Source organism: Narcine bancroftii, chromosome 4 (genome assembly GCF_036971445.1).
Source record: "Narcine bancroftii isolate sNarBan1 chromosome 4, sNarBan1.hap1, whole genome shotgun sequence".
In the NCBI taxonomy this organism is placed as follows: domain Eukaryota; kingdom Metazoa; phylum Chordata; class Chondrichthyes; order Torpediniformes; family Narcinidae; genus Narcine; species Narcine bancroftii.
Window position 1 is genome coordinate 113,818,092 of NC_091472.1, and position 22,468 is coordinate 113,840,559.

A 22,468-nucleotide genomic window follows, 5' to 3' on the forward strand; every position below is an offset into this window, starting at 1 on the left:
TGCTGCTCTAGTCCTTCAGTAAGCCCATCACACATTTTCACCATGTTGTCTATAGGCACTTTTTCTGCAGTGTCCATTAAGTCACACTCACTGACGTCCATAGTGCTATCTGCAGACCTTTTTGCCATTTCCAACTAGATTTTTGTATAGTACACAACAGCTCTGTTATCAAAATGGCACCAACAGAGCGTTTGAGCCCCTCATGGGCAAGTCAGGTGATGATTTGTTTCAACTTCTGATGTCATGTTGACCCCCACAAAAAAGTTTAGTTAATGGATCATTTTGGTTAGCGGAACTTTGGATAAGGGGAAACGTTCTGTTATGAGCCCAGAGGACCCCAAAACCCAGCAGCAATAGATATTCACCAAGACAAATAGAAACTTAAACAAAAGTTGTTTTTAATTATCTTTAAACATGAAAACAGGATCGAACTTTAACTTATTACTATTAACTTACTTTACCTTACTTCACCCCCTTCTAATTCTAAGCACATGTGTATGTAATGTGTGTGTCAGCTCAGAAAAGTTCTTTTGGTTCACAGTCCAATCTCACTCCTCCAAGTTCACTGGTTGCAGGTAATTCTTATACTGTGCACAGAATTAAATGTTTATGAAGTTCACCAGGCTTTGGTGCATGTAAGGTAAATGGTTACCACTCAGGAAGGTTCTTGTCTGTTTTCAGATAGAGATTTGTTGTTCCTGGACACAAACTGATTATTCTAATCAGCCACATCAGTGTCTTGCTGAAGAAACTTGCACCATCAGGGTTTTCCAGATGATAACCTATTTCTTTCAGGACACCACAGAGTTCCTTTTTATTTCACTTATTTCAAGTGAAATATTAGGCAGCCAGTCCTCACCTCTTGTATGGACCACAAGGGCTTTGACTGGGCTGAACTAAAAACTCTCAACCCATCTTCCAAATAAGGTTTTTCCATAAGCTTTTCTCTCTCTCTCTCTCTCTCTCTCTCTCTCTCTCTCTCTCTCTCTCTCTCTCTCTGAAAAGCCTGTTTTACTTTCTCTGCTTGCAAAAATCACATGACCCCCTTAGATCAGCAAACTGCCCTCAGACTGCCTGCGGCTCCGAGTTCTTTAATCTGTTGCTTTTCAAAACAGCAATCCATTAGTGAAGTCACTTGGGCACTCCCCAAAGCTTTTGCAATGGCCCTTCAAGTCGGCCTGGCTGGCTTGAGCAGAGATCCAGTATTTTAAATGAGATCTGTTTTGAAGTGTTTGTATGTGACCGAAGTGAGAAAACCTGCCACACTTTATCTCCAAAAAAACATACATATATATATATATATATATACAATATAAAACAATATATTCTGTCACAGTACTGTATACATCAAGATATAACATAAATATATTGGAAAGATTGTATCAGTTACAGGACACTGTTTTAACTGTTCATCAATCTCACAGCCTGCAGGAAGAAGTTATTTCCCAGCCTGGCAGTCCTGATTTTGATGTTCCTGTACCTCCTTGATGGGACTGAGTCAAAGATGCTGTGTTCTTGATGAAAAGGGTCATCTCAATAATTATTTGAGCCCTGTTTTATTTAAAAATTCATGGTATATGTCATCAATAGAGGAAAAGGAGACCCCAGTGATCACCTGTTCAAACGGGCTCCTGCATCATCCAGCTGAAGGACTCCTCTCGGAGAGCAGCACAGTCCAGGATGAACATTTATTTGTGCTGGGAAGGAGGCGCGGAGATCAATCCCCCAAGAATGAGGACTGAGCACTGGAAAAGGCAGTGAGAGCAATCGGAGAGGGAGAGAGACCGTGGAGGAAGAGCTGCCACTCGTGCCAGAGTTTGGAGACTAATTTAAAGGAAAAAAGGATAATGCTACCTTTCTACTCAAGATGAGTACAGAACTGGGTTAATCATGGTCTAATCAGGATGGTTTCTGGCACTGAGATGCCACTTTCATAAAAATTTATTTGAAAGTTTGCACTATGAACGGTAACCCCAGGATTATTCTAGTCAATGGCCTTTTAACCTATCCGCTAACAACAATGGTCAATTTTTTTGGTGGATTGCAAATTGCCTTTTCATACTTTATTTACAGTGAATGGTTGACTGGAATAACTGCTCATTTTTGAGTGTGACAAAATTGTGCCACGACAGATCTCCTCTTTATTCCTCAATGTTTACTGAAGTCAGCAGATTGATGTCCATGTCCACATGCCAGGCTTCTGGTGTTGCTGAAGATGATTGGTAGGAGGAAGTGTGAGGTCTAACATGAAGAGGAAGTCTTTGCAAAATCGCACTGAGCCTTTTAGTCTCAACCAGCTGAATTGTTGCTGGGCTCCATCAACAGGGTTGTTGAAGGAGTCACACAGCTTGGCATCTTACTATTTCCATCAGGAATCTGGAGGTGATGTCAATTTTTTTGCTAGCCTGGACTATATTGATTCTCCAGCCATGTTGATGATGCTTTTAAAGTAACCAGCCAGATTGACAAGCCAGGCCATTGCCAGCTGCATTGGAAGAAACTGCTGTTTGTTCTGCAAGGGTGACATACATGTTACTTAGTCAAAGCTGAGTGTTGCATTACATCTGCCACAAGGAGACTCATGCCATCCACCTCTCTGAAATCAATGATGTTGAAGTTCCCAGGACATGGCAACTGTTGCCCTATGACCATCCTAAAGGCTCTCAGAGCCACTCCTGGCAGGCCAAGAGACCACTCCTCATAGCCCCTGGAGCTGGCTTGGCATTTTAGTTCCAAGAATTACGATGTGAAATTTTCACATCTTCAACAACACTCTTTCATTCATTCCCTGTGACTTTTTCTTGCACTTGTTAGATCTTTCCTCACGTGGAATAACATTTTGTGATTTACAACAGTATACTTGTAGTATTGTCTATCTCAACCAACAGAAAGTTTCATGGCAATAATCTGGACCTCTAACTGCTATTCATGTGGATTACTGAGCTATCTACTGATCAACAACTAAAGTGCACCAAAATATTGAATGCTTGCTCAATAATCTTGATTTCCTTATCGAGTTTCAGATCAGTTTAGTTGTCTAAACCATGACACCAACATTTATTCAACATCAACAGTTAAAATACGGGTGGACACTGAGGGTTATCAGGATTGCCCTGTCATGAATCTTGCAAACAGACAAAGAATTTGAGTCTGGGTCTCTAACCAGCCTTTTTCACTTATTTATGGTGGAATATGATCATCACTGGCAAGGCCAACAACGATTGCCCATCCCACAATGCCCCTTAAGGAGGTGTTGCTGAACCACCCTTTTCAACTGTAGCAGTCTTTCTGGAGAAGCCTCTCAGTGTTATTGGCTAGGCAATTCCAGGATTTTAACTCGTCTGAGGGTGGGATTGAGTGTAACTTGGAGGGTTATCTACTGGTGGTGGTGTTGTTCCTGCTGCCCTCTGCTGTCTTCTCAGGATTGTGATTTGGAGGTTTTGGGGCAATGCATTTTGTATATGGCACACACTGCAGCAACTCTTCAATGGTGGGGAGAGTTAATGGTTGTGGTGGTGGATGGACAGTCACTCATTCAGACTTCTTTCTTCTGGATGATGCGGAGCGTTAGGAGTATAGTTGGAGAAAAACAAACATGTTGAAATCGCTCTGTTCTGGGGGCATCTGTTGAGAGGTAACTTCAGGATTAAGCGTTCAGATTGGTGAACTTTCATTATTGAGTGTCAACTGAACATAAAACAAGATTAATATTAAGATTAAAATTAAGGCTAATAGATGGGTAGTTGCAAACTATTCGGTTGCATCATACAGTGGCAAGTTTTGCTTCCAGTCCCAAAGGATTCCCTTTCTCACAACAGACATTGGTGTGAGGAAACTGTCACTTTCTACAGTTCCACCAAGGATTCCTGTACAACAATATTTTCTTGGAATATGAGGATTTAAAAAAAAAGAGATAGCATGGTAACCGGCCCTTTCAGCCCATGAGCCCTTGATGCTCAAATACACTAATTAACCTACAAACCCTGAACACTTGGGACATGGGAGGAAGCTGGTGCATCCAGAGGAAACCCACACGATCACAGGGAGAACGTACAAACTCCTTACAGACAGAGCCAGATTTGAACCACTTAAAAAATTAAGTGTGCATTCTAAAATAGTTTTTCCCCATTCCTCTTTTAAAAGAGCAATATCACCCAAGGTACTGTAAACAAAAAATGCAAATCACTCATCCCAGAAATGTCCAAAACAGTGCACACACAATTTTGTTCAGATGGAGCAATATTTTTCCATTCATTTTTGTTGTTACCTTCTATTATGGCAACAGAAAGATGGTCTGGATTCATCAAGCTGTTTTCTTATTAGAAAAGGCAAGAAAATTGTTGGGAGCAACACGAGCCACTGTTTTGTTCCTCACCAAAGCTTTTGACTTTGAATTCCACAGATTTCAGGCTAAGTTTTCCACTCCCTCCACACTACTTGACTGCTTTGCAATTTAAACTTCTATCAATTTATAGAGGTGTGCACATTCATGAATGTAGGGCTCTACTTAACAACTGGAAATTTGTATCAAGAACAATATATTTCTGTTGAATCACCAAGCACTGTAAATGCTAAGAGTTTGCAATTACATCAAATTAAAATTCTAGGTACACTTAGCAGATCAGAATACATGGGTGAAGAAGGAACAAAGTTTACAATTCAGTGGTTCTCTACCTTTTTCTTTCCACTCACATACCACTTTAAGTAACCCCTATGCCATCAGTGCTCTGATAAGTAAGGGATTGCTTAAGGTGGTATGTGAGTGGGAAGGGAAGGTTGAGAATCATTGCTCTAGACGCAATTGTTACTGAAATATTTTGCTTGAGGAAAATTGTCATTGGCCCATTTCCTTTGGAGTTATGAAACCGTGCACATAACGAGTCAATCAGGTATAATTAAAACAATGGTTTTCAAACTTTATCTTTCCACCCACATACCACCTTAAGCAATCCCTCACTAATTATAGAGCACATATGATATGTGAGTGGAAAGAGAAAGGTTGAGAACCATTGAATTGTAAACATGGTTGTAAGAGGTTGAAAACATGAACATTTCAGGACTATATCCCTTTGCCAGAACCCCATTGAATGTTAGAGTTCTGATAAAGGGCTAATGATCATACATTTTCTGCACCTCTCCAGCTATGCCTTGCCCTGCTGAGCATCACCAGGCTTTCCTGCTTTCAATTTCCCCCAAGGTAAATTATTGAATTTAGCACCAGTAACTCCCAGTTATTAGTTTTCCAATAGTAAAGAATTGTGCAAGTATATCAATAATTTATCAGGTTTTAAAGCACAAAGGAAATTATTTTTGGTGCATGTCTCAGAAAAGTTTATCATAGTTTATGATGTTGCTGTGTGATTAATATGGCATCAATGAAAGTTTACACTCCTCCTTTGATTATTCTTGTGGAAAGTACATGCTTAGGATCAAAGCAATTTTATCATATTGATTGACACAAACCTTTGAATTATCTTTTTAATTATTTTGAATATATTCACATTCCAGCTTATCCAATTTCACTTCGAGCTTTTTTACCTTTTTTTTTAAAAAAGCAAAATACAAATCACCCCAATATGTGGGGAATTTAATTTTGGGGAAATATCTTTCTTGAATTTGAAACCTATTTAGATTTCTCCCTCCCAACTTCATTTTAGTAATCAAAAAGATATTCATTTTGAAACATTCTTAATGTCGTTAGATATTTTGTGCTTCAAGTGAAATTCAGTAAAATATAATGACTTGAAAGTATTAAAAGCATTAATCAAAAAACACTGGGAGGATTCACACCCAGGACCAAAAGCAAACACCAGACAACTGAACAGGAGATGGGAAGCACAATAAAAGTGCAATCATGGCCTAGTTAAAATATCCAAGGCTAGCCGATGATGCAGCCAAATCCAGGAAATGGGCTGGGAAAGAAGGACTGTATAAAAGCACTGTGTGGAGTATGGTTGCTATGTCTGTGGATGTGGCAAAACAATCCTTTCCTGGCTCCACAGGCAGTTCCACAATAATATTCAGGAGGCTGAATGCCTATTTTAAGCTTTGGCTAACTATTCTCTGCATGGAATAGTATAATAAGAAATGGTCCATGTGCCTGCACTGAATGATGCCAGAATTAAACTAAATCTCTGCTTCCTGCACATGATCACTATCCCTTATTTCCTATATTGTGTGTCCATCTGGAAGTTTCTCAAACACTCCAGTTGTATCTGCTTCCACCACTGCACAGATTAGCCCCTTCCAAGCAGCCATCATTCTGTCCTTTTTTAAAAACAAACACACATCTCCTTTAAACTTCCATCCCCCCCACCCCCCACCCACACACACTTTAAATGCATGTCATGTGACATTATTACACTGGGAGAAATATTCTGACTCTATGCCACATTATCAACTTCCAGAGAAAACAACCCAAGTTTGTCCAACTTCTCGCCATAACTCGTACCCTGAAAACCAAGCAACATTCTAGTAAACCTCTTGCGCCCTTTCCAAAACCTCCACGTCTTTCCTGTAATGGAGTGACAAGACTTGTACACAATACTGTCAATAGCTGCAACATGACCTCTTTAGGTGTATGCTCATTGCCCCACCCAATAAAGTCAAAAATATCACATGACTTCTTTATCACTCAATCTAGTTGTGATAGTACAGGATACTATCACCAACGTATATATTTACATATAGTAGTGGTGATTGTCTGAGAGCCATAGCCATGCCTTCTGGCAGATCATAAAGTATTGCTCCAAACCAGACCCAGGTCAGTCTGGACTGGTCGACCTCAATGTACTACGCTCCAGTCTTTTGCTAATAAAAGCCTTGGTTTGAGTCAATAAGTCACTACTCACATGACCACTTTCAAGGAACTATGGACCTGGACTCCCAAATCCCTCTGCACATCAATGCTTTAAAGAGTCTAGCCATCAATTAACTGTATGCTTTCCCCTTGTATTTGATGACCTAAAGTGCAAAACTTCACATTTGTCATATCTCTGCCCATATCTACAGCTGATCTATATCCTGTTGTATTCTTTGATAACCTTCTCTACGGTTCACAGATCCACCAATCTATCTGCAGATGTGCCTACCTTTTCATTCATCTACTGTATGTACGTCACAAATCACAGGGTTCCAACACGGAACCCTGAGGACCTTCAGCTCAAATAACAGCCTTCCAGCACTATCTTCTTTGTGGCAGACAGTTCAGACTCCAAAATATCAGTTCAATGTGGATCCCATGCATCTTGCCTTCTGGATCAGCCTACAATGAGAAATGTCAAATGCCTCACTAACATTCATTTAAACAATTCTGTGATCTCAAAAAATCTCTATCAAATTCATAAGACAGGACCTGCCCCTCTCAAAGCCATGCTGACTGTCCTTAATCTGATGGCCTTTCCAAATGTGTGCAAATCCTATCTCGAGGCATCCTCTCCAGTAGTTTTCTCACACGTTGATGTGAGCATCGCCAGCCTATAATCAGAATTTATTGTCATGAACATTTGTCACAAAATTTGTTGTTTTGCAGCAGCCTCACAGGTACAATTGCTCTAAACTACATTTTTAAAAACAAATAAAATAGTGCAAAAATAAGAAAAAAAGTGAAGTTCTGATGGTGGTTCATTATCCATTCAGAAATCTGATGACAGAGTCAGGATTTATTGTCATGAACAAGTCATGAAATTCGGTGTTTGCAGCAGAATCATAATGTAAACGTACATATTCTTTTCTTTTTGGCTTGGCTTCGCGGACGAAGATTTATGGAGGGGGTAAATGTCCACGTCTGCTGCAGGCTCGTTGGTGACTGACAAGTCCGATGCGGGACAGGCAGACACGGTTGCAGCAGTTGCAAGGGAAAATTGGTTGGTTGGTGTTGGATTTTTCCTCCTTTGTCTTTTGTCAGTGAGGTGGGCTCTGTGGTCTTCTTCAAAGGAGGTTGCTGCCCGCCGAACTGTGAGGCACCAAGATGCACGGTTGGAGGCGATATCAGCCCACTGGCAGTGGTCAGTGTGGCAGGCACCAAGATATTTCTTTAAGCAGTCCTTTTACCTCTTCTTTGGTGCACCTCTGTCTCAGTGGCCAATGGAGAGCTCGCCATATAACACGATCTTGGGACGGCGATGGTCCTCCATTTCTGGAGATGTGACCCACCCAGCGCAGTTACTATAAATATAATAATAATGGTGCACGAAAAGTAAGGCAATGTCTTTAGTTCATTGGTGATTCAGGAATCTGATGGCAATGGGGAAGAAGCTGTCCTTGTGCTGAGTGCTCATTTTTAGGCTCCTGTACCTTTTCCCTGATGATGCAGAATGAAAAGGGCATGGACTTGGTGGTGGGAGTCTGAGGATAGAGGCTGCTTTTTTTAAGACACCACCTCATGTGCTTGATGGAGTGAAGTCTGGTGTCTGTGATTTCACTGGCCCAGTTAACATGCAGAGGGGAAGAAGCTGGTTTTTTTTTAAACTGTTGGGTGTTCGTCTTTAGTCTTCTTACCTCTTTACTGATAGACGCAGTGAGAAGAGGGCATTGCCTAGGTGGTAAGGGTCCTTGATGATAGAAGCTGCTTTCTTGAGACACCACTTCTTGTAGATGTCCTTCATGGAGTGAAGACTAATGCCCATGATACCACTGGCTGAATTCACAACTCTCTGTAGTCTCTTCCTGTCCTGTGCTTCAGCAGCACCATACTGGACAGTGATGCAACCAATCAGTATACTTTCCACAGTACCTCTGTAGAAATTTCCAAGAGTCTTTGGTGACGTACCATATCTTAAACTCCAAACAAAATATAGCCACTAGCAAGCCTTCATCGTGATTGCATGGACATAAAGGTCCCAGGATAGATTTTCAGAGATGTTGACACCCAGGAATTTTAAGTTTTTTGTTACCTTTTCCACTGAAAATCTCTAACTGGTTTGTGTACTCCTGATTTCCCCTTCCTGAAGTCCACAATTAGTTCCTTAGTTTTGTTAATATTGAGTGCAAGGCTATTGTTATGACCCCACTCAACCAGCTGATCTAACTCCCTCCTGTACACTTCCTCATTGCTGTTCCCTCATAATTACATAGGTTGGATCTATTTCCCTTATGGAACAACATTAACTACTCTCCAGTCCTCCAGGCCTAACCTGCTTCTAGTGAAGATAGAGAGAACATAGGCCCTTTCATCCTCTTTGTTGTGCCAGTCCATATATTCCTTTAAAAAAAACTACTAAGCCCTCCCTACCTCTATTTTTCTTTCATCCATGTACCTGTCTAAGAGTCTCTCAAATCCCCCTAATGTTCCAGTCTCTGCCACCATCCCTGGCAAGGCATTCCAGGCACCCACAACTCTCTGCGTAAAAAGCTTAACCCTGATGTCTCCCCTAAACTTTCCTCCCTTCACTTTGTACACATTTCCTCTGGTGTTTGCCATTTCTGTCCTGGGAAACAGGCACTGGCTGTCTCAAAAGCTTGTAGACCTCGATCAAGTTTCCTCTTATCCTTCTACACTCTTAAGAAATATGAACCATCTCTGCTAACCTTGCCTCATAAAGCTCATTTTTCAATCCATCTAACTTTCTGGTAAATCTCCTCTGCACCCTCTCCATAGCTTCCACATCCTTCCTGTAATGAAGTGCCTAGAACTAAACACAATACTCTGTTCTCACCAAAGATTTGTAAAGCTGCAACATGACCTCTCTACCCTTGAACTAAATCCCCCTACTCTTAAAACCCAGCATCCCATGAACCTTCCTAATTATCCTATCAACCTGTGCAGTGATCTTGAAGGATGTATGTATGGATTTGGGCCCCAAAGTCCCACTGTTCATCCACACTCTTCAGTAACCCTGTACTCAGCCTTCTCATTTGTCCTTCCAAAATGTATCGCCTTAAACTTAACAGGATGAACTCCATCTTTCATTTTTCTGCTTAACTCTAAATCCTGACTATTACAGAATGAAAATATAAATGAAGGAGAGAGGAAGATAAAGGTAGTTGGTAACAAAAGGAGATAACACTCTCTCAAATACATATATTTTAATGCAAGGACCATAGTAAATAAGGAGGATGAGCTTAATGCATGGATAGACACATGGAAATACGATATTGTGGCCATCAATGAAACTTGGTTGCAGGAAGGGCATGTTTGGCAGTTAAATATTCCAGGATTCCATTGTTTTAGACATGATAGAACAGAGGAGAAAACAGGTGGAGGAGTTGCATTGTTTGTTAGAGAGAACATTACAGCAGTGCTGTGGCAGGATGATTTGGAGGGATCATCCAATGAGGCTATTTGGGTGGAATTTAGGAATGGCAGAGGCATGAATGGGAGTGCCAAATGGGCTGAGGGAATAAGAGGAGTAAATTTGTAAGGAGATTGCGTATATGTGTAATAAACATAAGGTGGTAGTTGTGGGAGATTTTAACTTTCCGAGCATTAACTGGGAGACACGCACAGTGAGAGGGATGGATGGGGTAGAGTTTGTTAAATGTGTTCAGGATGTAGAAGAAGCAACTCAAGAAGAGGCAGTATTGGATCTCCTATTAGGCAATGAGGGAGGTCAGGTGATGGAGATTTGTGTTGGGGAACACTTTGGGTCTCGATCACAAAACTATTAGTTTTAGGCTAGTAATGGAAAAGAATAGAGGTGGGTCAAAGGTTGAGATTCTTGATTAAAAGAAAGCAAATTTCAACGGTTTTACAAGATCAAACCAGCAACCACAAAGAAGGCATATCACACAGGGGTAAAGATGAACAATTACTTTATTAACAAAAAATTCACCTACAAACTTTAATTCAAAATTCCCCCTTTTATAACAATGCCCCCTGGTTACTTTGCAAATTTCTATAACAGTGTAAATCTAATAAATTCCCCAGCCTAAATATAACATATGTAATTAAAGTCTAAGTTAGATTTCCAACTAGCCCACAGAAAAACAGACACAAAACTCACAAAACTTCAATCTCAGCTGAAGCAAAGATCCTAAACAAAATTCAGTTTGTTTGGTAAACTGAAGCCAAAGGATCTTAGAAAGAGAGAACACAAAATTCGGAGTTATCTTCTTGTGTTGCTCGTAGAGAGAGGAACCATTGGCTTGGTCTGGATCCTTCTGGCTGCCTTCGGAATGTTCATCCTTTTTGAAATCCCAACATTCTAAACTGTCCTCCAGACCATGACTCGTGCTCTGGGCTGCCTTCCACTCCACAGCACCACCAAGTGGTGGTTTATTGTCCAAGTCCAGAAATTGTTTTCATTTTCTGCACATGCTCAGTCCGTCTCCCACTCTCTCAGCAGTCCACCTTCACCTTGGCTCTTAAAAGCAAACTGTCACTTTTTAAAATAAAATCACACACAACAGGCCAATACACAACTCAGAACTCTGTAACAAGGGGATGAGAAAAGATATGGAGGGTGTGGATTGGGATAAGATATTTTCAGGGAAGAATGTAGCTCATAAATGGAGGATATTCAAAGGAGAAGTTCTGAGTGCAGAATTGGAATGTCCCTGTAAGAATTAAAGGAAAGGATAGAAACTGTAGGGAACCTTGGTTTTCAAAAGATATTGGGAACTTGGTTCAGAGTAAGAGGGATGTGTACAACAGGTACAAACAGCAAGGAAGGGATGAACTGCTTGATGACTATAAGAAGTGTAAAAAAAAGAAATTAGAACGGCTAAAAGGAGATATGAAGCTGCTTTGGCAGGAAAGTAAAAATAAATCCAAAGGGTTTCTATAGGTACATTAAAAGTAAAAGAATAGTGAGGGATAAAATTAGACACCTTGAAGATGGGGGTTGGGGGGGGGGGGGTTGTAGGCTCTGAGAAGCCAGAGCAGATAGGTGAAATTTTAAACAACTTTTTTTCTTCAGTATTCACTAAGGAAAAGAATATTGAGCCAGATGAAATGAAGAAATATAGTAGGGAGGTCATGGATAATATAAGGATTAATGTGGAAGTAGTGTTGGATATATTGAAACAGATCAAGGTGGATAAATCTCCAGCTCCTGACAAAATATTCCCTAGGACCCTAAGGGAGGTTAGTGTACAAATAGTGGGAGTGTTGACAGAAATATTTAAAATGTCACTGGCCAAAGGGGAAGTACCGAAGGACTAGACAGTGGCTCATGTTGTCCAACTGTTCAAAAAATGATCCAAATGTAGACCTGGTAATTATAGGCCTGTAAGTCTGATGTCAGTGGTGGGTAAATTAATGGAAAGTGTTCTTAGAGATGGTATATACAACTATTTGGAAAGACTGATTGATTTGGAGTAGAAAGGCATGGTTTTATATGGTGCAGATCATGTTTTACAAATCTTAGAGTTTTTTGAGGAGGTTACGAAAAAGGTTGATCAGGGGATGGCGGTGGATGTTGTCTATTTGGGCTTTACTAAGGCTTTTGATAAGGTTCCCCATAAGAGGCTCATAAGAAAGGTCGAAACATTAGGTATTAATGATGAAGTAGTGAAATGGATTCAACAATGGTGGAATCGGAGGTACCAGAGAATAGTGGTGCAAAATTGTTTGTCGAATTTGAGGCCAGTGTCGAGTGGAGTGCCTCAGGGATCTGTACTGAATCCACTGCTGTTTGTCATATATTAATGATCTAGATGATAAGGTGGCAAATTGGATTAGTACATTTGCAGATGATACAAAGATTGGCAGTGTTAAGGACAGTGAGGAACATTATCAAAGCTTACAGCAATGATATAGAACAGTTAGAAGAGTGGGCTGAAAGATGTCAGATGGAGTTTAATACTGATAAATGTGAGGCGCTTCCTTTTTCTTAGGACTTATCAAAATAGGACATGTTAAATGGTAGAAAATTGAGGAGTGCAGTGGAACCAAGGCATTTAGGAATCTAGGTACATAATTCTCTGAAAGTTGAATCACATGTAGATAGGGTGGTGAAGAAGGCATTTAGCATGTTGGCTTTCATAAATCAGAGTAGAGAACACAGGAGTTGGGATGTTATGTTGAAATTGTATAAGACATTGATGAAGCCAAATTTGGAATAGTGTGTGCAGTTTTAGTCGCCGAATTACAGGAAGGATATAAACAGTATAGAGAGAGTGCAGAGGAGGTTTATGAGAATTTTGCTCAGGTTTCAGGGTTTGAGTTACAGGGAACAGTAGACCAGGCTGGCACTTTCTCACCCTTTAACCTTCTGATTTAACAGAAGTATTCAAAATTATAAGACGGACAGATAGAGTCAATGTGGATAGGCTTTTTTCCACTGAGAGTGGGGGAGATTCAAACAAGAGGACATGGATTAAGAGTAAAAGGAGAAAAGTTTAAGGGAAACATAAGGGGGAATTTCTTCACACAGAGGGTGGTGGGAGTATGGAATGAATTTCCAGCAGTGGTGGAAGAAGCGAGATTGATGTTAATATTCAAGGATAGGTTGGATAGATATATGGACGGGAGAGGTGTGGAGGGGTTATAGCCCAAATGCTGGTCAGTGGGACTGGGAGATTATGTTTGGGATGGACTAGTAGGGCCAAATTAATGTTTCTGTGCTGTAAATGATTATATCCTCTTGTAACCTTCACAGCCTTTAGCTTCGTATCATCTGCAAACATCCTTCTGCCTCTTCATCCAGATCATTTATAAAAATCACACAGAGCAGGGGTCCCAGAACAGATCCTTGTGGAACCCCATGAGTCACTGACCTCCAGGCAGAATACTTTCCTTCGACTATTACTATCTGCTTTCTACCTGCAAACCAATATTTTATCCACACTGCTAAGGTTCCATGGATCCAATGCCTCATGACTTTCTGAATGATTTCATAGGGGACCTTGTCAAATGCCTTGCATGTAGACCACATCTACCACCCTACCCTCATCAATTTCTTGTTACCTTCTCAAAAAATGTAATTAGGCTCGTGAAGCACAACCTTCCCTTCACAAAGCCACACTGACTATCCTTGAGAAGATTGTACTTCTCCAAATGCTCATCGATCCTATCCTTCAGAATCCTCTCCAATAGTTTGCACACCACTGACATAAAACTGTCCGATCTATAATTCCCAGGATTCTCCCTATTACCTTGTTTTTAAACAAGGAGACTACACTTGCCGTTCTCCAATCCTCCAGCACCTCCCCATAATCAAAGAGGATTCAAAGTTCAAAGCTACTTCCCCAGCTATCTCTTCCCTCAATTCCACAGCAGTCTGTGGTATATCACGTCCAGCTCCGGGGGAATGATTTTTTTTTAAAAAGAAGATCCAACACTTCCTTAATCTCAATACTGTCCAGCACAGACCTATTCTATTCTGACCTCACCCTCATCAAGGTCCTTTTCTCTTGTGAAACTGAAGAAAAGTATTCATTTAGGAACCCCTGACCTCTTCAGCCTCCAGGCACATGTTGCCTCCTTTATCCTTTAGAGGCCCCACCTTCACTCTCATCATCCTTCACATAGATCACCTTGGGGTTCTCTTTAATCCAACATGCCAAGGCCTTCTCATGTCCCCTTCAAGCTCTCCCAAGTCCTTTCTTAAGACCCTTCTTGGCTACCATACATTTCTCATGAGCCCTTCCTGTTTCTTATATCTAATATATGCTTTCTTCTTCCTCTTAGCTAACTGATTCACCTGTTTCATCAAACTTGGTTCCCTTTACCTACCATCTTTTCCTTGTCCCAGTGGGACAAACCTATCCTGAACCCAGCACAAGTGGTCCTTAAACTTCTTCTACATTAGTTCTGTGGTTTCACCCTGAAAATCTGTTTCCAATTTACTCTAGCGAGTTCCTGCCTCATCCCATCGTAATTAGCTCTTCCTGAATTAAGCATTTTCCTATTTTGTCTGATTTTATCCTTTTCCATAGCTATGCTAAAGCACAGGGAGTTGTGGTCACTCTCAGCAAAATGCTCCCCTACCAAGAGGTCCACCACCTGACCAGATTTATTATCCAGAATTATATCAAGTATGGCCTCTCCTCTTGTCAGCTGATCCAAATAGTCTGTCAGGAATTCTTGGATACATCTGACAAATTCAGCCCCATCTATCCCTCTTGCTGTCAGGAGGTGACAGTCAATATTAGGGAAGTTGAAATCACCCATAACTACAACCCTGTATTTCCTGCACCATTCCAAAATCTGCCTGCTGATCTGCTCTTCAGTGTCCCAAGGGCTATTTGGAGGTCTACTCCCAGCAGAGTGAAGGATCTCTTTAAAGCAGCTCACCAAAGGCATAATCAAACTGGCTCGGGAGGTTCCGTGTGATGTCATGACAACGTGATGACATCATTTGGAGCGCGTGGGGTTTTATAAAGCTGCATGTAACTGTTTGAGTAGATGACTTTTACTACGTCTGATCACTTTCTCGTTCTTCATTTCGCACTGCGACACAGTTGTTACATTGGTTACAACTCAGAAGATTCTTGTAGGTTTTGTAGAGATGTGTTGTTCCAGGAATTCCACAACTGAGGTACTTCCCTCAGTCAGCTCATTGTCTTGCAGATGAAATTTGCCCCATCAGGGTTCTCCAGATGATAACACCAGACAGCCAGTACTTTCAGCCATCCTCCACCCTGAAGCTTCTGTTTCAGTTCCAACAGCTTCTGCTTGACACAGCTTCTCCTGCTTGTTACAGCTTTGTCACAGCCCCCCACAGTCAGATCTCTCTCTTCTTTCTCTCCTCCAATAGGAGTCAGCCTTCTGGTTCATCTGTTGTTTTTAGGTAAACAAGAACCCATCAGTGACCTCTCTTCTTTTTGGCTTGGCTTCGCGGACGAAGATTTATGGAGGGGTAAATGTCCACGTCAGCTGCAGGCTCGTTTGTGGCTGACAAGTCCGATGCGGGACAGGCAGACACAGTTGCAACGGTTGCAGGGGAAAATTGGTTGGTTGGGGTTGGGTGTTGGGTTTTTCCTCCTTTGTCTTTTGTCAGTGAGGTGGGCTCTGCGGTCTTCTTCAAAGGAGGTTGCTGCCCGCCGAACTGTGAGGCGCCAAGATGCACGGTTTGAGACGATATCAGCCCACTGGCGGTGGTCAATATGGCAGGCACCAAGAGATTTCTTTAGGCAGTCCTTGTACCTCTTCTTTGGTGCACCTCTGACACGATGGCTAGTGGAGAGCTCGCCATATAACACGATCTTGGGGAGGCGATGGTCCTCCATTCTGGAGACCTCTGAGCACTTGTCAAAAGCCTTGCAAAAAGTTATCAGCAGACAACATGTCTCTCTCTGCTTTAACGACAATAGTCCATTATTCCCCAAAGTCAGTGTAGAGCGTGTCGAAAGAATCAAAGGCTTCTTGATCCAAACCAAGGCTTTTATTAACTAGAAGACTGGATCGTATCACATGTAGGTTGACCAGTCCAGAATGACCTGGTCTGGCTAGGAGCAACCCTTTAAGACCCACAAGTAGGCGTGGCTACGCTTTTAGCCAATCACAGTCATCCTACACTACAATCTGTTGATATACACTGGTGATAAAATCTGTACTGTCACAGTCAGTTCAATTATCGCCTACTTATGAAGTTTCCATAGGCACTCTTCACAATTTTTGCAAAGCCACTGTGGATATGAATTCTCCAGTATTTCAAATAAGATCTGTTTTAAAGTGTGTGTGTATGTAACCTACTCTAACTTTTCCCAATTTATCTCTCAAAAATATTTTTATATATTCTGTAACACCAGGATATTGGTCCATTTTCAGTTCAGATGCAGCCAGTCCTTTTTGTGCAGATCAGACCTTCCCCAAAATAGATTCCAATGATCCACAAATCTCTACTCCAGCCCCCTACAGTAACTCTTCAGCCACACATTCATTTGCCACAACTTCCTTTTCCTACCCTCTCTGGCACAGGCAGCAATCCTGGGGTTACTACCCTTGAAGTCCTTTTTAACTATATTCCCTCTTCATGACCTCATCCCTACTCTTATCTATGTCATTGGTTTCCATGTGGACCACAACATCTGGCTGCTCACCCTCCCCCTCCAGAATGCTGTGAACTCTATCAGACATCCCTGACCCTGGCATCTGGGAGGCAACATACCATTTGGGAGCCTCAATCTCGCTCACAGAACCTTCTATCTGCTCGCCTAACCAATGAGTCCCCAATCAACATGGTTCTCTGCTTTTCCCCACTTCCCTTCTGAACCAAGGGCCAGCCTCTGTGGCAGAGACATGACCACCACAACTTGTCCCTGATAGATTTGTTCTCCTCCGCCCCCTCCCCCCCCGCTCCCCACAACAGTATCCAAAGCAGGGGAATGGCCACAGGGGTGCTCTGCTCTGTCTGCTTCCCCCTTCCCTCTCCTAACAATCACCCAGCTACCTGCCTCCTGACTTTTGGAGGGGGGGGGGTGACTGTCTCCCTGAAGCTCCTCTCTATCACTGCCTCTGAAATGATCCAGATTTCATCCAGCTCCAGTTCCCTAATCTGGTCTCCCAGGAGCTGCAGCTGATCGCACCTCATGCAGGTGTAGTCATCAGGGACAAATGTGCTGTCCCAGATTTCCCACAACCTGAAATCAGAGCATTCTACTGCCCTAGCTACTTTCTCCATTAACTCTTCCTAATTCAAATACAAAGATTTTTTTACCTGCCCTGAGCTCACTGGAATCAAGCTCATCCTCAGCCTCTGTTTGCCAAAGCCTCCAAGTCCCACTCCTACCCTGAGCCACACACACACACACACACACACACACACACACACACACACACACACACACACACACACACACACACACACACAAACTGGCCACTCTACACTGGTTAGTCCACTTGAGCTACCCATTTTTTTTATTTGTACCTGTCCCTTATTTGTTTTACTACTTCCACCAATCATTTTTTTGTTTAACCCTTAACTTACCCTCTGCTCCCTTTTTAAATGTACTCACCTCCAGCTGGTTCCAGACACCACAGCTTTCCTGAGTCCCTCGCACCTCCTCTTCCAGCAATGATCCTGTAATTACAATGACCTAAGTCCCCCTTCTGCTCCCTTTTTAAATGCACTCACCTCCAGCTGGTTCCAGACACTCACAGCTCTCCAGTCCTTCACTCCTTCTCTTTCAGCGACAATCCAAATTTACAACGTTCTTTGTCAAGGCCCTCGCAATCTCCTCCCTTGCTGCTTTCAATAATTTGGGATACACCCCATCAGATCATTGGGAAATCCTCATTAATGTTTTTCCAAAGGCCCAGCACCACTTCTTCTTTATCTCAAAATGTCCTAATACACAAGCATTTTCCACACTGCTCACAATATCCTCCATGTCCTTCTCCTTGCTGAATAATGATGCAAAGTACTTGCTTAGTACCTCACCTACTTCCTTTTACTCCAAGCATAAATTCCCTCCTTTGACCTTAAGTGGTCCTATCCTCTCCCTGATCATCCCTTTGTTTTTAATGCAAGTATAAAATGCCTTGGGATTCTCCTTAACCCTGTTCACCAAGGATAAATCTGCAATATTAAATGCAAATTAATTTCTATTCTCATTCCATCTTTCTAGTTCTCAGGCCTTGAACAGCACCTAATAACCTGAAAACACCTGGGATAGTCTAATCTCAGAAAGCTAAGCAGGAACAGGATTGGTCATTACTTTGAGGGGAGATTGCTTTGGAACTCCAGGTGCTGTAGGTTTCTGTGAGGGGCACTGGACAAAGTGGCAACTCTGTCTGCTTTACAGTAGATAAAAGTTAAAGTATTTCATCTATGTTATATTCTAAATGTAATATTACGTAACAATAATGGGACCTTTATCTTTACCTTCTGTGCAACGTGTTACATTTTGCATCGTGAAGAAGATTTGAGTGCATCCTCGAGAGCTTCCATTCTACACCACACCGCCCCCCACCCCCCCAGGTTTTCAGCAAAGCCAATTGTAAAGAGACTGGTGTTTCTGAGCCAGTAAATCTGTCAGGATCAGCTAACACAGCAGATCCTGGAGAAAAAGCCAGGTCTATTATCTAAATCAGGCAGAGAATGTAAAATGAAGCTGGGAATAATTTAGGAGCAAGGGAACACCTGTTCCCTGACTGAACCGGATGTTGGTTAATAATTAAATATATAACTAGATGAAATTGCTTTAAAACAATTAAACTTATACAACTGCAATTAAACGAGAGATGGCAGTTTAAATTTTACCGACTCTTTCCCTTAGAGCTGTGCTTTCCCCATTCAAAGTAATGGACACTTAGTGCTCACGGGTCATGGTTAACGTCACCATTTTAGTAGTAAGGTTTCTCAGTAAAATGCAAGAAAGTTCATGATTCACCACCAAAACCTAACGTCTAGCGACAGAACAAAATGGGGAAATCCCAACTATAGCTTGTGCCAAATTCAGGATATGATAAAAGTTTGAAGGAAAATGATGGCACTAAGCATGAACTAAACTGGTACAAGAATTGGGAAGTGAATCCTTAGTGTAATCCGAAAGGGATCCCAACAAGACACTTCTGCTGCTGTTGTTGTATTCTATGAAGAGTATTTATTGAGGGAACCACCTGAAAAAAGATAGCATTGAGTTTGACAGAAAATCATAGACTTCCCATGTTGAGATGCATGTTTGTATACTTGGGAATTAATGCCATCTAAGGGGCTAAATTTTAAAAGTTCCATTTGGAAAAGCAGGAATGAGCCAACAAGATCTGACTTCTGCATGTAATGTTTAGAAGGAGACCTTGGAACAGTCCAGAATGAGGGGAAGTAATTGGCAAAGAAATATTATTTTTGTGAAAATTTTCATTATTTTTACAACTGATCACTAGTGTGGTGGCATCCCACAGCGGGCTAACATTCAGAAATAAGAATGTTTAAATGGAAAAGGACTAATGTGATTTATAAAAGCCAATGTGTTGTTTAATTCCAACATGGGATAAAATGGAACAAAATTCCTGGACCGTAGCGATTAAATCATGCTTTGTCTGTTTGAGAATTTATTACATTAGATTTTTTTTTCCTGTTGTTTACAGCTGCAAAGTGAGCTTGATCACGAATACCAAGACAAGTTTAAGAGGCTGCCTCTGGAAATCCAGGAGTTTGTACAGGACACATTAAAAGGAAAATTCAATGAAGATGGAGATCATAGGGCTCCAGCTCCCTTTCAACTTCCAGATAATGGGAAACTCCATCACAAATCCCCAAATAAAGATGAAGTGGAAGACAACAAGTCAGATAAAGTGTTTGATACTTCATTTTAATAAGTAGTTCCCATCTTTAAACTGCATTTATTGGTTAATTTTTTAAAAAGGGATTGCTATACACAGGATGTAAACAGGAGGATAAATCATTTGCTCACATTTGTCACGGACAACCTGTACAAAGTAGTCAGGATCATGCGTGTGAGCACACGTGTGTATGTTCTGTTCAAGTGCCAGTGCAAAAACTAATTGTACAGTGCTCCATATTTCATTTGAAAACCATCACAAAGGAAATGAGATTTCCTGTACATAAGTGGCAAAATTCAACAGCTACATATTCATGACATTGCATGTTTGCGCTGTGTTGTAACATTTAAGCTGCAAGCACAGGGGTGCCATTATCTGTGTTTAATACACAAGTATATTTACCCAAGTAATTGTACATTGCTGCCTATTTTAACTTCAGCACTGCTGAATTAAGAGTACTGCTTAATGTAATAGAAGTTTTGGTTGTGCAATTCTTAAACCTTCTGTATAGCTTTTTGAAGCATATTAAAGGGAAACCAGTTTCAAGGAATGCATGATGGAACTAATGTGGCTATCACTGTGGATACTTCAAAAACCTAGTTGTAAAGAGCAGTGTTGTTGTTCAGTTTGTGCTGTAATGTATTTTGAGGTAGCCTTGCAGGGTTAAATAATGTGTAATTGCCCTCTTTGTACAGTTAATATGATATTAGTTTTCAAAGCCAATGTTACTATTACATGTTAATATAAGTGACGTAACTGAAAGTCCTGATATCAAACTGCACAGTCAAAATATTGTAACTTGTTACACGTTGAAGTTTCTTTTTTGTACAAGTGGATGTAAATAACTTGAGGTGAAAAAACTCCAAGTTATTGTTCTAATTAATGTATGCACTTTGTGAATGAAATTTTAGTTTCAAAATTAAAACACTGAAAATGCAGCATTACTGATGATAAACACTGGTAATTATATAAGTGTCTTCATGATAATAAGTCACCTCAGCAATCTGTACAACTCAAGTTCTTTGGTATTTTACACTCTCTGGCCATATCTTCAGTACAAAGTCAAAACAAGTATTGCAGCAGTTGAATTTGTTGAATCAAATTTAAGAAAAGATTTTATTGCAAAAAAAATTCCTATTGGTTGTTAAAACAATATATTGAATAAATCTATTTCGATTGCATTCAATTCATATAAATTATTAAGGGAAAACATTTATTTACCATTGTTTGCAGTATTTGTCTAATATGATGTTTTAAGTAAAACATATAAGTATCTCTTTATTTTTTATACAATTTAACTTGTTATTTCAATGAAAACCCCACTAATACTGGGTATAGCCATTAAATGCTCGATTTAAAATGGGACTTTTCTGTTTTTTTTTAACTTTCATTGGTTTTAACAATGTGCCTGATTATTGCAAACATAGAACTTCATTGTTTTGTTTGGTCTATATTACCCCATTGCTTTCAACTTGTAACAGAAGATTGTGGTGTACCAACATACAAAAGTACATAACCATCAGCTTTGTCATTTAACATTACTTGAATCAGTTTGTTGAATTTAACATATCTGAGAAGGAATCTATATGATGTGAAAGTCTTGTGCCTTCAAAGTGTTTGCCTTGTTCTGTATCTGTCTAAATTGAATATTCAAAGTACTGTACTGTGGAAATCTGTATTTTTGGCTGTTCTGTCCTGAACTAGATTGTACATGTGTATTTCATGTAACAACTGCAAACATGACAGCTTGTGTGCAGCATTAAATGCAGGCCATTTTTGGCTTAATTATTATATGTTTCACAAACTTTAGCTTATACATCCAATCTGGACAATAATAGTGAGTGGAACAGAACCCTATCTCCTCAATAATATTAGGTGGATAGTTTGTGTTCTGTGTTATTATATTGTTTTGATTTTAAGGTTGATTAAAATAACCAATGGATTAAAGGAAATACTTCACATTAGGAGGATGTAAATAATATCAACTTTAACATTTTGTTCTGAAATGCATATTCAAATTTTGTATGGATTCTATGCAATTTTCTGGCATGATGTTTCTTCCACTTGTCATTTTATGTGCATTCTTTAGTTCTAACAGAAAAATAAAAAATCTTTAAACAGGATTATCTGTGTCTATTACAGAAGGACTTGCAATCAGAGTTAAAACTCCATTACATTCTGTTAAAGACAAAAAAAATGTGCCTGATTGCCTCATATTTCCAAAGTATGATCTAGAGTTTACTCAGCAGCTGTTGGCATCGAGTCAAAATGACTGATGCAAGCTTGTACAAAGTGATACAGAGCATAGGCAAGAAAAACCCAAGAACTGGAAATACTGGAATTGAAAAGAGGGACTTA

At 40.6% G+C, this 22,468-nt stretch overlaps 1 protein-coding gene across 2 annotated transcripts in view; it reads left to right on the plus strand.

Moving 5' to 3' along the window:
- Window positions 1-22,223, plus strand: part of plcb1 (phospholipase C beta 1) — a 1,044,484-nt gene extending 1,022,261 nt beyond the window's left edge. Inside the window, exon 33 of one of the 2 annotated variants that reach the window (XM_069932441.1) lies at window positions 19,916-22,223. In XM_069932441.1, coding sequence (XP_069788542.1) covers window positions 19,916-20,143 — 228 coding nt within the window. In that variant the 3' untranslated portion in view covers window positions 20,144-22,223. The remainder of the gene's footprint in view (window positions 1-19,915) is intronic. The other variant, XM_069932442.1, reaches the window with a different exon arrangement.
- The last annotated feature ends 245 nt before the right edge of the window (window positions 22,224-22,468 follow it).